Below are 13214 nucleotides of genomic sequence, written 5' to 3'. Positions count from 1 at the left end.
GTGAAGAGAGGAATGGTAGGGTGTAAATAGAACTACCCACTTGTCACGCTCTGAACCACCGATCCCTTGGATCGAGTCGCTGAAACAAACGTGGCTCACCGTCCTCCTATATCTATCTCCATATCTCTATATCTACACACACTATATATATAAATATGTATTAATCAAGTCAAGCCAGTGTCACTCACTCTCTCTCACTATTCACCATTTCTCTGCTTCTCTCTATCTGTACTTTCTCTCTCTAGGAATCGACTAGGAGGAAGGCAGGGGAGGAGTTTTGGGTCGTTGACAATGGCGGGAAGTGGAGTTTTTGCAGAAACCATAGATGGAGATGTGTTCAAATACTACGCAGATGGGGAGTGGAAGAAGTCATCTTCTGGGAAATCTGTTTCTATCATCAACCCAACTACCAGAAAGACCCAGTACAAAGTTCAAGGTAATCATCATCATCAATATACATATATTTATATATGTATTTGTTTGTATTATGTAGATTACGTACAAGTAGAAGTAGATTGGGATTTGTTATTGATTGTTTTTAAATTTCCTCAAATTCTTATGGTTGATGATATTTGTTGTTTGGGATTCAAGAAAACAGGGTTTCTCTGGAAATTTGTTCGTAATTTTTAAGCTTTTATCGAATTTGGTTACTGGTACTTGAAAATTGTGGTGTTGAAGTGATTGAACTCTGTTTGGTAGCTGAGGAAATGGAGGAAAAAGATGAGGGAATTACACTTTGGAATCTGGATCTTATGCTTTATGCTGTCGGATGAAACGAAAATCTGAAAAAAACCCACTAACCAATAGTTTCATTAGGCTCAGTTGAGTACAAGCACTTTTTTGGGTTCCAAGTAATGGGAAATTTTGTGATGCAAAAACTGATTTCTGTGCTTTTTTCAGTAAACAAACAGGGTAGAAGTGAACAGAGGAAAAGAGATTCCCTTAATAATAAACAAATGGATTTTTGTCCAAATTGAAGTTGCAAAACCCTTTTAAGCTTTCTTGCAACTCTTGAACTTGGCCTTTAATTTTTTTTCTTCTCTAATTTCCTTAAATTTTCGCAAGTAAATTTAAATGCTTTGAAGTTTGTTCACTTATCTACTTAGCTATGGCCTTCATTCAGCTTGTACACAGGAAGAGGTGAACAAGGCCATGGAAACAGCGAAAACTGCGCAAAAATCGTGGGCAAAGACCCCACTCTGGAAGCGAGCAGAGCTCCTTCACAAGGCAGCTGCTATTCTCAAAGAGCACAAAGCCCCCATTGGCGAGTGTCTAGTAAAGGAAATCGCTAAACCAGCTAAAGATGCAGTAACTGAGGTATGTAAATTGTTTTCATTTCTGTATTCTAGCTCGTAAATGCAACCAATACCATGTTTTGAAGCTGATTGAATGATATAAATTGTGGATTTGGTGAAGGTTGTTAGGTCTGGGGATCTTGTTTCTTACTGTGCCGAAGAAGGGGTTCGAATTCTGGGAGAGGGAAAGTTTTTAGTATCCGATAGTTTTCCTGGAAATGAGAGGACCAAGTACTGCCTTACTTCTAAGGTATACTTTTACTTTTCTACCTTACGATTTTGTTGTTTTTCTATAAGCTTGTCGTTGGTTGGTGTCTCTAGTGGTGCAAACGTCACCAAAAACAGCCTCTCCAAAAATGGGGTAAAGTTGCGTACTTCTTGCCCTCCGCCGACCCTGCTTTAGCGGGAAGTCTTGTGCATTGGCTCGTCATTGTTTTTACCAAGTTAGTTGGTTTAGGTGTGAAATGGCTAGCCTAGATGGCTGGGAAAGGTAATTGTTCGGCCTATTGCTTGTTTTCATCTTAGCTCATCTTTGTCTGATTCATATTGGAACCCTGTAGACACAATATGATGTTATTATCAACCAAGGGATTGGTAACAAAATATGCAAAATAACCACTTGATTTGCTTAATTCAGATGAAAGAGTCTTTAACAGGCTTTTACAGGTGGAAAATTTGAGAAAATGTTCGGGTGTATTGGAAACTGTATGAATAAGTTCTATTTAGTTAAGCTTAACTTTGTTAGAACTGGTTATGGCAGTAGGCACAATCCTTCATTGCTGACACTAGGCAGTGTAATTGGTTTAAGTTGTTTGTGAACTGCATTGGCGAAAAGCGAAATCAGCAAGTTGTTCCATGATGATTGATATTGCAATTTGTCTGCATTAAAATCTTTGTAAAACCTAGCCTTGTTTTTTTGCTGCAACTTGCAAGCACCTGTAGGGAGTCTGTTACTGGTCATTATTTGGTCAGTTACTTTCTTTTGTCATGTTGGAGTTATTATGTTGAAATTCATCAAAGATATGATACCTGTAACTGGAAAAACAAAATAGTTAATTTAAACTCGAGCAGCTTGATAGATAAGTATTTATTACTAATATTATCTCATTTTCCCTATTTTTTGGTTGCACCTTTATATTTTGGCTGGTTATTCTTCTCCGTTTTGGTAGTTCTCACTCACATTGCAATCACTTTATCCCCTAACATTGACATTAGTGTGGAGTTGCATCTTGCTCATTCTAATCCATCTTGTTTTTTTTTTTTTCCCCCCACAAGTAATGATATATAAATAAAGAAGTTATACATAAAATTCATACAAAATGATGTGTCAAATTGGGAGAATGCTATGATGTGAGTGCACGTCATATGCTCCTTATGCAAAAAGCATAACTTCTCTCACCAAATGTATAACTTTTGTTATAAAAAATATGACTTTTCCTTTACAAAAAATATAACTTTTTGTTTCTTGCAAAATGTATAACTTCTCTCACAAAAAGGATAACTTTAGTTATACATGATTTTTAGATGCATATCATAACTTCAAAATTCATAACTTTCATCTAAAAAATCGTAACTTTCATCTTACAAAATGTATAACTTCTCTCACAAAAAGTATAACTTTTTCTACAATGTGCAAGTGCACATTGTAACTTCTTCTGTCAAATTGATAGTCATTTATTTCAAACCAAAAGACCCATGAAAGTGATCTGTTATTTCAATTATGAAAATTTTCACATGACATTTCAGTCAAGGAAGGTAATGCTTGTGAACAAGTTATTGATCGATGAATGATTGTAATAGGACTCTCAGGGCAAATGGTAGGGTCCGTCAAGTCTGACTACATTTGAACTGTAGATTTAAATTAGATGCATCATTTCTGAAATACTTGTGCACATGTTGACATACTTTATGTAATGGAATTTGGAGCTGCATCTTGCTCTCCCCAGACCCCTCTTTAGTGGTAGTCTCGTGTATTGTGTTGCTCTTTATTTTTGACCGATAATCAGTAGTAACTTGTTTTGATTAATTTGTAAGTCAGAAATTTTCTGTAATTTTTATGGTATTCAACTTTTGTATTGCAGATTCCACTTGGTGTTATTCTGGCAATTCCACCCTTCAACTATCCAGTTAACCTTGCTGTCTCCAAAATTGGTCCTGCTCTGATTGCTGGAAACTCTATTGTGCTCAAGCCTCCAACTCAGGTATTTTCCCATATATTTTATCTCATGACTCCACTTTGTTTTCTATTTTATGCTTTAATCATCTGTGGCGTTACTTCTGCATAAGAAGTCCTATATATATATTGGCAGTGGAGTTCATGTTTAATCCTGCATGATAAGCAATGCATACTCATTTCAAGAATGCTTTCTAAAAACATGTTTAATGAACTTTTTCCCATGGCAATTCCAAACATCCACAGGGGTGAAATGTATGTTTTTGTAAATATATATCCCCTTTTGCAGATTATGGAATAGTTTATTCACCATCTCTCATCTGAACTTCTCTTCAGGGTGCTGTGGCTGCGCTTCATATGGTGCATTGCTTCCACTTAGCTGGATTTCCCAAGGGCCTCATCAGCTGTATTACAGGGAAGGGCTCTGAGATTGGTGATTTTCTCACAATGCATCCCGGGGTGAACTGTATAAGGTAATTCAACTTCATATTTTCTTATGCTATGTTTGAATCTTGGATTTGTGGAGGTAAAATACAAATGAAGGGATTTGGGGGAAAAGAAATAGCTTCAATTTCATTTAACTTTTTTTTTTCTTTCCTTTTCTTTTCCCTCTGCAATTCTCTCCACAATTCCAAGATCCAAACAGTGCCTTAGTGCTACTTCAGTTCTAGCTTTACTTGTCTAATATACGCTTACTAACAGCTAATTTGCATACTTATTTACTCAGCTTCACTGGTGGAGACACGGGTATTGCAATTTCAAAGAAAGCAGGCATGATTCCGCTACAGATGGAGCTTGGAGGAAAAGATGCCTGCATCGTGCTTGAGGATGCTGATCTAGATTTGGTAGCAGCAAATATTATAAAAGGCGGTTTTTCCTACAGGTGAGCCGAACCCTCCATACATATCAATATGGTTATGTATGCTATTAGGGAAATGGCGCATGGTAAATGTTTGTAGAGAAATTTCACTATTCAAATTTAGAGAACATGATGGACGATAAGTTTCCTTGACAAAGTATATCCTAGAAAATAAAAATGATAAACTCATTTATCTGCTGCCAAGTAGTGTTAGAGAATTAGGCTCATTCATTTCTTATTGTGCCGTCATATAGCTGCACTGTTTCCTGTTTGCTCTGACAGTAATTAAAACTAGTACCGTCAGATGAGCATTCATCTATGTCATGTTAATGCTAGTGTAATATTATGATTGAGGCATTGCATAATATGAGATGATTGTGCCTTGTATAGACTTGGCTTGTAGGATAGAGAATAATTTCCTCAATAATCACAGAGATTGATTTCCTTACATATCAAGTTTCTTATGATCCAAACATGCGGTCAATGGGAGGTTTTTAGAACCTTATTTTGCCCTGTTTGATGCAGCTTATGGGTCTGCTTATAACTTACAACATTTTTTTTTTTTGTGGGAAAAATGTGTCGGAATGCTTGGTTCAGTTTCTGCATATAACTTATGAGATAAAAATCGATCATGTAAGCTGATTATTGAGAAGGGAAGGGGAGCTTTTAGTTTCTACTTTACGATTATCAACTTTTAGCTTGCAAGATGCTACACTCCATCATTTTTCTTTGCTTATCAAATTTGACTTGTTTCTGCTTGACCAATACACCCCCTTGTTGAGACGTCTGAATTTCTTGGCATGGACATTTGCAACAGTGGTCAAAGATGCACTGCTGTGAAGGTTGTCTTGGTGATGGAATTGGTTGCTGATGCCCTTGTCGAAAAAGTGAAGGCCAAAGTGGCAAAATTGACGGTTGGGCCACCCGAGGACAACTGTGATATCACTCCAGTTGTTACAGAGTCATCTGCAAACTTTATTGAAGGGTTGGTCATGGATGCTAAACAGAAAGCAGCAACATTTTGCCAGGAGTACAAGCGGGAGGGCAACCTTATTTGGCCATTGTTGTTGGATCATGTTCGCCCTGACATGAGGATTGCGTGGGAGGAGCCTTTTGGACCGGTTTTGCCAGTTATTAGAATCAACTCTGTTGAAGAAGGAATCCACCATTGCAATGCAAGCAATTTCGGCCTGCAGGTATGAATACTGTGCAGTTACGTACTGTCAAAAATCAAGTCACCCAACTATTGTGATCGTACTGTTGGTATGCGTTGTTATATCTGATGAATAATGCTGAAATCAAGCACCAAATTAACAGTTTAGAAGGAAAATAAGTTTTACTGTAAAAACCCAAATAACAGTGATTGATACTGACAAAATGTGACTGAACCACAGGGCTGTGTCTTCACAAGGGACATCAACAAAGCAATTTTGATCAGCGATGCCATGGAGACAGGAACAGTTCAGATCAACTCAGCACCAGCTCGGGGCCCTGATCATTTTCCTTTCCAGGTGACCTAGCCAAATAATGTTTTCTAAGCATGGACAGTCCAAAATAGGTGCCATGTCGTGTCTGACATGGCATGGACACACATCCAAGTGTCGGACTGACACATCATGTGACATGTCCATTTTTAAATCATTATTTTTTGCAAGACATGTTGGGGACATTTCACAGACATACATGTCCTAGAGACGCCTTAAGACATGCATGTGCATTTTATTTATTTATTTATAAATTTAAAAAGTTGATTGGGAACTAAAGTAATTTATCGAAGCAAAGAGGGAGAAAGGTGGCAAAAAACATAAAAATACACCCACATATACATTACGTTTCTTATATCTGTGTCCTAAATTTATATTCATCTATATAGAAAATAAAAAAAAGTCCGCATCCAAACTTTTTAAAAATTGTTACGTCTCTTGTCCATTCTTTAGAGGGTATTGTCGGCGCATCAATATCATGTTCCTGTTGTGTCACGTGTCCATGTCAGTGCTCATGCTTCTTAGCTTGGCAACTAAAGTATGGTGTTTTGGCAGGGTTTGAAGGACAGTGGAATTGGATCACAAGGGATCACCAACAGCATCAACATGATGACGAAGGTGAAGAGCACTGTCATCAACTTGCCTACTCCTACATATGCCATGGGCTAATAACCCAACCATATCAGGAAATAAATCTATTATTACACGGTACTAGTATTGTATTCTTGCTAATAGTGAAAATCAATGAATGAGTTTTAGATTTAGTCTATATCAGTAATGAGGAACTGAAGAATAACACACAGATTTCTAGTATAATGGATTTTGTTCTTGACAGTGTGTGTCTATGTTTGGCAGCTTGGAAAATTGTATGTGGACATACACGTGTACATCTCTTCTTGTAATGTCACTGATATCCTTGGACAAAAAATCAGTTGCAAAATGTAGTCCTAAACTCTGATGAGAATTATGAATAACAGAGCTTAGTTGGTTGGCAATAATAATTATGAAAGAAAATTGGTATGAATTGGGAGCTTTTACCTCTTGGAAATGGTTACAAGCAAGCCTAAGTTCCAGAGAAGTTATCAAAAGTATTCAAGGAACTAGAGCACATGATAAACAACATTTCATGAGTGATACAATATAGTGATCCAATACGAAAGAAATTGATTAGAGTAATGATATTTACTTCTTGTAAGTGATGTATGAGAAATTTTGAGAACAATTGAACCAACAAAAGGTAATGAAGTAGTCAAATTGAAGGTAATAGCGACACTTTTGTAACAAGTTGGAATTATCTCAAATTTTATAGTATGATCAGAAACGGCATCTTAAATCAAAGTCATTGCAGTCCCGATGATGCTGTACAATAGATTTTGTCAAATTCCTTCCTTTAGACTTTCAAATTAGTGATTTTGTCATTTTAAAAAAGTTTTGTTTTAGCAGTAATTTTATTTTGAGAATTTTGTTTTTTTAGCATTTATAATATTGTCTAGTATTTAGATTTGGGCTTAATTCAAAATGGTTCCAGAATGAACCCAACAGTGGGGTGATTCTATTTGCACCCAAAAGATAACTTAGTACGCCTAACTAAAATTTTAAAATTTTAATTCATATTCTACATTAATATAAATTTATTAATAAGGACAATATATTAAACACTAAAATAAATATATTTTTTCCTATGGTACAATCTAATTACATATACGTATTTTTCATATTCAAATTCCTTTATCCTCTGCCTCAAATTTTAATTATTCTCTCTTTTTTTTTTCTCACTCCAAAACTCCAATCTACCTAATCAAAACTTACCATTATTATCAACATCATTGTTTGTTATTGGGTTGTTACTTACAAATAGAAAAAAGTTGGAACAAAATCAAACAATATAGATGATAATAATAATCAAAACTGTCAAAGAGAAGGTAAGTATTTGCATAAATATCAAAATATAATTCTTAATTTATGAGTTTATTTTCTTATTATTTTTTTTAACGTATAAGTGAATATTCAACGTGTTTTATGTTGATATTGTTTGGAGTGAATTTGTTCGGATTTGAAAGTCCGAGCAAAACAATCTTCTTTGACACTGGAAAGCCAAACAAGCTAACTTGGACTTAATTTTCATTCCATCCTTCTCTTTTTTCAACTTGGACCCAATGTACTTCTTCTTCAACAATTGGTAATGAAAATACTGAGAAGAAGATGACGTGGCTGAGACGTGTCTGAGAATAGTTGAGAAGAAGATGCAGTGGTTAAGAAGAAAAGAGGGAGAGTTTCTTTTAATTGATTTTATATTAAGATTATTATTTGAGTGTACTATAAAATTAAAATATTATATTATTTAAAAATAATTTGTAAAAAATATAACATATATTGAGGATAAATTATATATTTAAATAATTTAATAAGAAGTATTGAAAAATTAAATATACTAATTAATTTTATAAGTGTAAATAAAATCTCCCGCAACGGTGGTTGTTGCACATAGTACTCACCAATCACCCAAAATCCTACCAAACCACCAACCCCAGGTGATTCCAAAATATTATTATCTTATATGAAAAAAAAAAAAAAAAAAATTTGATCTATGAATAGCGACAAATGACGGCACATTTGAAAATATTCTTCATTTTTATTTTTGGGGAAAAATAATTTTTAGTATTTGTAAAGGTGATTGTTTTCATAATTTTTTTTAAAAAAATAATTTTTTAAAATAATTGAGAAAATTAGTCTAAGGTTTCTCTCCCATTTTTAGTAATGGAAGCGATCAACAATATTATTTTGTGATGTCTAAGGTCCCTCAACCCCCACATCCATATATCACAGAGAAATTTGACTCTCTCAAATCAAATTTCATTTTTCTTTCTCTACTTCAATACTGTTTAAATCCTAGCTCTCGCCAATCTTCTCATTCTCTCTCTAGAAAAATGGCAAACAACGGTCGACCATTCGCTGAGATTGTGATTTTGAAAGGTATAATTTAATATATTGTGAAAAAAGGGTTCGATCCACTCGCTGATATGAATGTTTTTTATGATTTCATCAAGAAATCGTTGTACATTGATGTTAGCAAAACCCAATTGTTTGAAAAAGTAAGGAGGTTGAAGAAGAAGTATGAGAACAATGCTAGCAAGAGTAAAATGAGCGAGGATCGGATTTTTTCGAAGGCTCATGAACAAAAAATGTATGAATTGTCAAAAAAGATATGGTTTGGTGGATCTAATTCTGTAGGTATTGATAGTGTAAAGGTTAATGGGAAAGCAAAGAATAATCAGAGTCAAAGAGCTATTGCAGCTTCACCAAGGGGTTGATAGTGGGAAGGAAGAATCAAAGATGCAGGTTGAGCCAAGTGTAGGGGTGTCTCTCTCATAATTTAACTTGGTTTTCAATTTCTTCGTCTGTGAATTGTGTATTTTTCTGCAACTTGTGTTTAGCTCATATTTACTGTAATTTATGTGACTGAATGAGAATTGGTTCTTGCTCTGTTTCGTTTCTGTGAAATTTTCCTCCCAGATTTGGTCATATTGAATCTGAATTAAGTTTGTTTGTGTTAGAACTTTTGCTAAATTTGTTTTCTTGTCAGATTGTTCTTCTTTACTCTTTTGGGAATTGTTTATTCCAAGGCATATTTTGGGAAGTGATTTTGTTTTGGAATTTCTTTGGATTCCCAAAATTTCTTTGGAGGAAGAAGATAATGAACAAAGAAGATGATGATGAATGCTTTAGGAATTTCTCTGGGAAGTCTAGAATTTTTCTGGAGAGAAATTTCTCTGGACTTCTCAGAATTTTCTCTGGACAAAGAAGATGATGAAGGCTTTAGGAATTTCTCTGAGAAGTCCAAAATTTCTCTGGAGAGAAATTTCTCTTGACTTCTCAGAATTTCTCTGGACAAAGAAGATGTTGAAGGCTTTAGGAATTTCTCTGGACTTCTCAGAATTTCTCTGGACAAAGAAGATGATGAAGGCTTTAGGAATTTCTCTGGGAAGTCCAGAATTTCTCTGGACTTCTTAGAATTTCTCTGGACAAAGATAAAGGCTTAAGATAGAAATTTTTTCGGAAAGTTCAAAATTTCTCTGAAGAGTGAAATCTAGAGAAATTTTCAGAATTTCTCTAGATCAGATTTTCTATAGGCTGAATTTTCTCTAGATCGATGTTAAGAGACCTTAGACATTATGAAAATATTGAGTGTCCTTCATGCTATAAAATCTTAATACCAGGGACCTTAAAAAAAAATTCCAAAATAATTTGCCAAATTTGAGTTTTTCAAAAAATGAAAACACCAAATACAAAACAAGAACAAAACCGAATATGCTTTACTTTTCAATTTTGCCGTAGTATTCACTAAATTCTAGCATTTTGACATAAGAAAATAATACATACCACATGTTAAATTTTAGGGTGTTTGGGCAATAAATTTAATTTTGAATTTTTTTTATCCAAAGGTCCAAGCATTCAAATATTTTGTCCATGGGAAGTTTTATTTTCATGCACTTACTTACTTTGGTGTATATCATTTTTTAGTGCACACACTTAGTAATTTGATTATTAATTTTTGTTCACGTTTCACACACAAATTATTCCAATCATACCCTTAACTCATATCTTGTACATACATCACCTCAACCCTCTGTTCACACACTCAACTCTCATCCAAAGCCCCCTTCAAACTTCCACCACCACTGCCGCTGCATGTTTGTTTGCAAATCCTTCTTAGCTCCGCCACCACCTCTCTCGCATCATGTCGATCATCCTTATCCGCCACATGTTTGGGTGATTGATCGAAGAGAAAATGAGGATTTCGTTGTAGAAGGACTTGACGGAGAAAGCTCTAGCTCTGCCAGAGCTAGCAACCGTAGAGTGGTGGTTGTGGAGGTGTTTCACGGCGACGATTCGGTTGTCATAGAGCTAACCTAGATAGACTGACCCAAACCTATCATTCCCGATTTTGTATTTCAAATCGAATCGGTTCATGAAGGACTCGCGCTCTTCATAGGTGAATACCGGAACGAGGAGACTGGTAGCGCGATGGTGGCGAAGATAGAGGATTGTTGGGTCTTCTTCCTCTGTTGTAGGAAATGACTTTGTTCTTGATCAAACAATTACCGAAGCAATTGATAAAATAACTAACAAATACTTGAATACAAAAATTGAACACAACATTGCTATTCGATTTAGGCCATATTGACGAATCAATGGGTGAGAGATTTGATTGTGAGATTGAAAACATACGGATTGCTTTTTGGGGTCAAAGGAATTGAAGCTGCATATCCATTGTTGGCTTGGCAAGCTTTGCAATTTGAGAAATAAGATATGTACATAAAATATTTTGATGGGTGTTAACGGATGCTTATTATGATCATTTTAGTTTAGGATATAATTGATATTAAAATAATATTTCATTAAGTGTGTGAATTAGGTTAACTAAATTTGTGGAAATTATCTCCCTTTGTCCATAAAGACAACCTTTATAAAATGAGCAAACTACCCATGTATATACATAGATATTATTTTTCAGGAAAATGTTTGGGACCCCCATAAATAAGGACCCCCACGAACCTCACTGATGTATTGACCGTTGATGTATTTAAATTTTTTTTGGGAATTGTTTCTAACAGTGACATAAATAATTCACATCATTTTATAAGTTGTGGAGGTTGTGTTTTGTGAGATCTCTATCATTACTGTATTTTCCAAAGCACACCCTAATCAAATCATACTCTCTTTTTACAGCGTCTCTCTCACCCTCTCACTGTTCGCCTCCGCAGCTCCTCTCCCTCTCCCTCTCCCTCTCCCTTTCTCACCACCACTTCTCACCCTCCGTTGCTCTACTACCATCGCCGCCATATCTGCCATCGCCACGACCTCTTTTTCTTCCTTTCTCTTCTCCCTCCTCTCTACCTCCGTCATCTGTGTCTCTTCCAGTTGCTTCAGTCCTCCTCCTCGCTGAAAAACCTCTGTCCGTCAGTCCAGACCTTGCTTAAGGGGACCTCCGCAGATCTAACAAAGGTCGTCTCCTTAGTGCTTTTCTCTCCAGGAGGGCACTGTAGCAATTGGAGGATGGTTGTCTTTACTCGTCTCTGCTCTTCCCAAGATCCCCGATCTTTGCAAGAAAGTCTTCGATCTTTCCAAAGACATGAAGCAAACTCAATTTAGAGTATCTTTCTCTCTCTCTCTCTCTCTCTCTCTCTCTCTCCCCCCTAAGGTTTGATCTCTGATCCAGATCTGTAACAGATCTATTCAACATGTTTTGTCTATTGCTCTCTTTCTCTGTAACAAATTTGTAACTGTGGGGAAGTGGTTTGGAAATACTCTATGATCCTGTAGAATGTTCTTGATCCTCTGATTGTCACCTGAAAAATGATGAACACTCTGATCGGGGGTTCCGGAATTAGCACTCCGACGAACAAGTTAGTATATGCTCTCTAGTTTGCTTCTATCTTAAGTTATTTAATCTATTCTCACATACTTTCTTCGGTTGATGTTTCTCTTATTTATACTAGTATCTGGTCTCAGGGGTCGGGCCCACTCTTAATCCACTGCATGATTGCTTATCCGGCTTTTCTGTCGTATGCCAATTCCTACTCGGCTCCTTGTATGGCCGATTTACATATTTGGCTTCAGGACCCCTTTGGTCAGAGCCGAATCATCTTTGTCCTGATTTTCCTTCAAATAAATTTTGTTTTCCTTAGTATATAATTATTCAGCCCCCACAATTGCCCCATAAACATCCAACTAACGCCATTTAGTCAGCATGTTTGGTTTTAAACCTGGAAAGTAAAAAATACGGCGCTTGCACTCCTTCCAATATTGAAACGTTAGAACGTCCACGCTTTTAGAAATCATTATAATTTCCCGCCCTTTCGTACGCGTCGTTCATTTAATGCGATTTGAAACCGTGTTGTCCCTTTGAATGTATTTTTTTTTTTTGAATACGCAAGGCTTTTTGGTTGCCTCTCAACATCTCTATTTCATTTCACGACCTCTGCAACTTCTATCCGTTCCCCCATTGTCCTCTCTGCTCCTTGTAAGTTATTCTCTTCTTCATTCTAACTCCCATTTCGTTGTTTGTTTTTAGTTTAGAGTACTTTCTATTTTGGCTCAGATGGCGAAACATTTGAAAGCCCTTCTTTCTGCAGATTGTGTTTCCGCTTTTCGAAGTCATTTTTCTATTCCTGACGACATCTATTCGTCACTCGTGGCAAAGAGCGTAGTTGACATGGAGAGGACCGATACGAGTACGATCATCTTTCCTCTCCTGTCAATCGTTGAAGGCGGAGTCCGTTTCCCCCTTCACTCATTTTTGAGGGCCATCATTCGTTATTGGGGTCTACTCCTTTCTCAACCTAACGTAAACTTTTACCAAATCATAATGAGAATAGTAGAATTAAATCACCGACTTAGGC

General features: G+C 36.1%; 1 protein-coding gene across 1 annotated transcript; it reads left to right on the top strand.

Moving 5' to 3' along the window:
* LOC114275069 (NADP-dependent glyceraldehyde-3-phosphate dehydrogenase) lies at window positions 1–6580 on the top strand. Its single transcript, XM_028217057.2, has 9 exons — window positions 1–436; window positions 1124–1317; window positions 1417–1545; window positions 3377–3496; window positions 3805–3941; window positions 4196–4351; window positions 5145–5523; window positions 5722–5838; window positions 6367–6580. The coding sequence occupies exons 1-9, from the start codon at window positions 292–294 to the stop codon at window positions 6478–6480; spliced, it is 1491 nt and encodes a 496-aa protein (XP_028072858.2). The 5' UTR covers window positions 1–291; the 3' UTR covers window positions 6481–6580.
* The last annotated feature ends 6634 nt before the right edge of the window (window positions 6581–13214 follow it).

The sequence above is a fragment of the Camellia sinensis genome, chromosome 4 (genome assembly GCF_055761805.1).
Source record: "Camellia sinensis isolate YWXY chromosome 4, ASM5576180v1, whole genome shotgun sequence".
NCBI lineage: Eukaryota > Viridiplantae > Streptophyta > Magnoliopsida > Ericales > Theaceae > Camellia > Camellia sinensis.
This window is presented reverse-complemented; position numbering and strand designations above follow the sequence as displayed.

What these genes read in the sequence shown, in the direction of transcription:
- LOC114275069 (XM_028217057.2), top strand. Translation starts at nt 292, where the DNA reads ATGGCGGGAAGTGGAGTTTTTGCAGAAACCATAGATGGAGATGTGTTC. An exon ending in CCCGGGGTGAACTGTATAAG is followed by an intron (nt 3,942 to 4,195) that starts GTAATTCAACTT and finishes TTATTTACTCAG; the next exon opens with CTTCACTGGTGGAGACACGG. An exon ending in AAAGGCGGTTTTTCCTACAG is followed by an intron (nt 4,352 to 5,144) that starts GTGAGCCGAACC and finishes CATTTGCAACAG; the next exon opens with TGGTCAAAGATGCACTGCTG.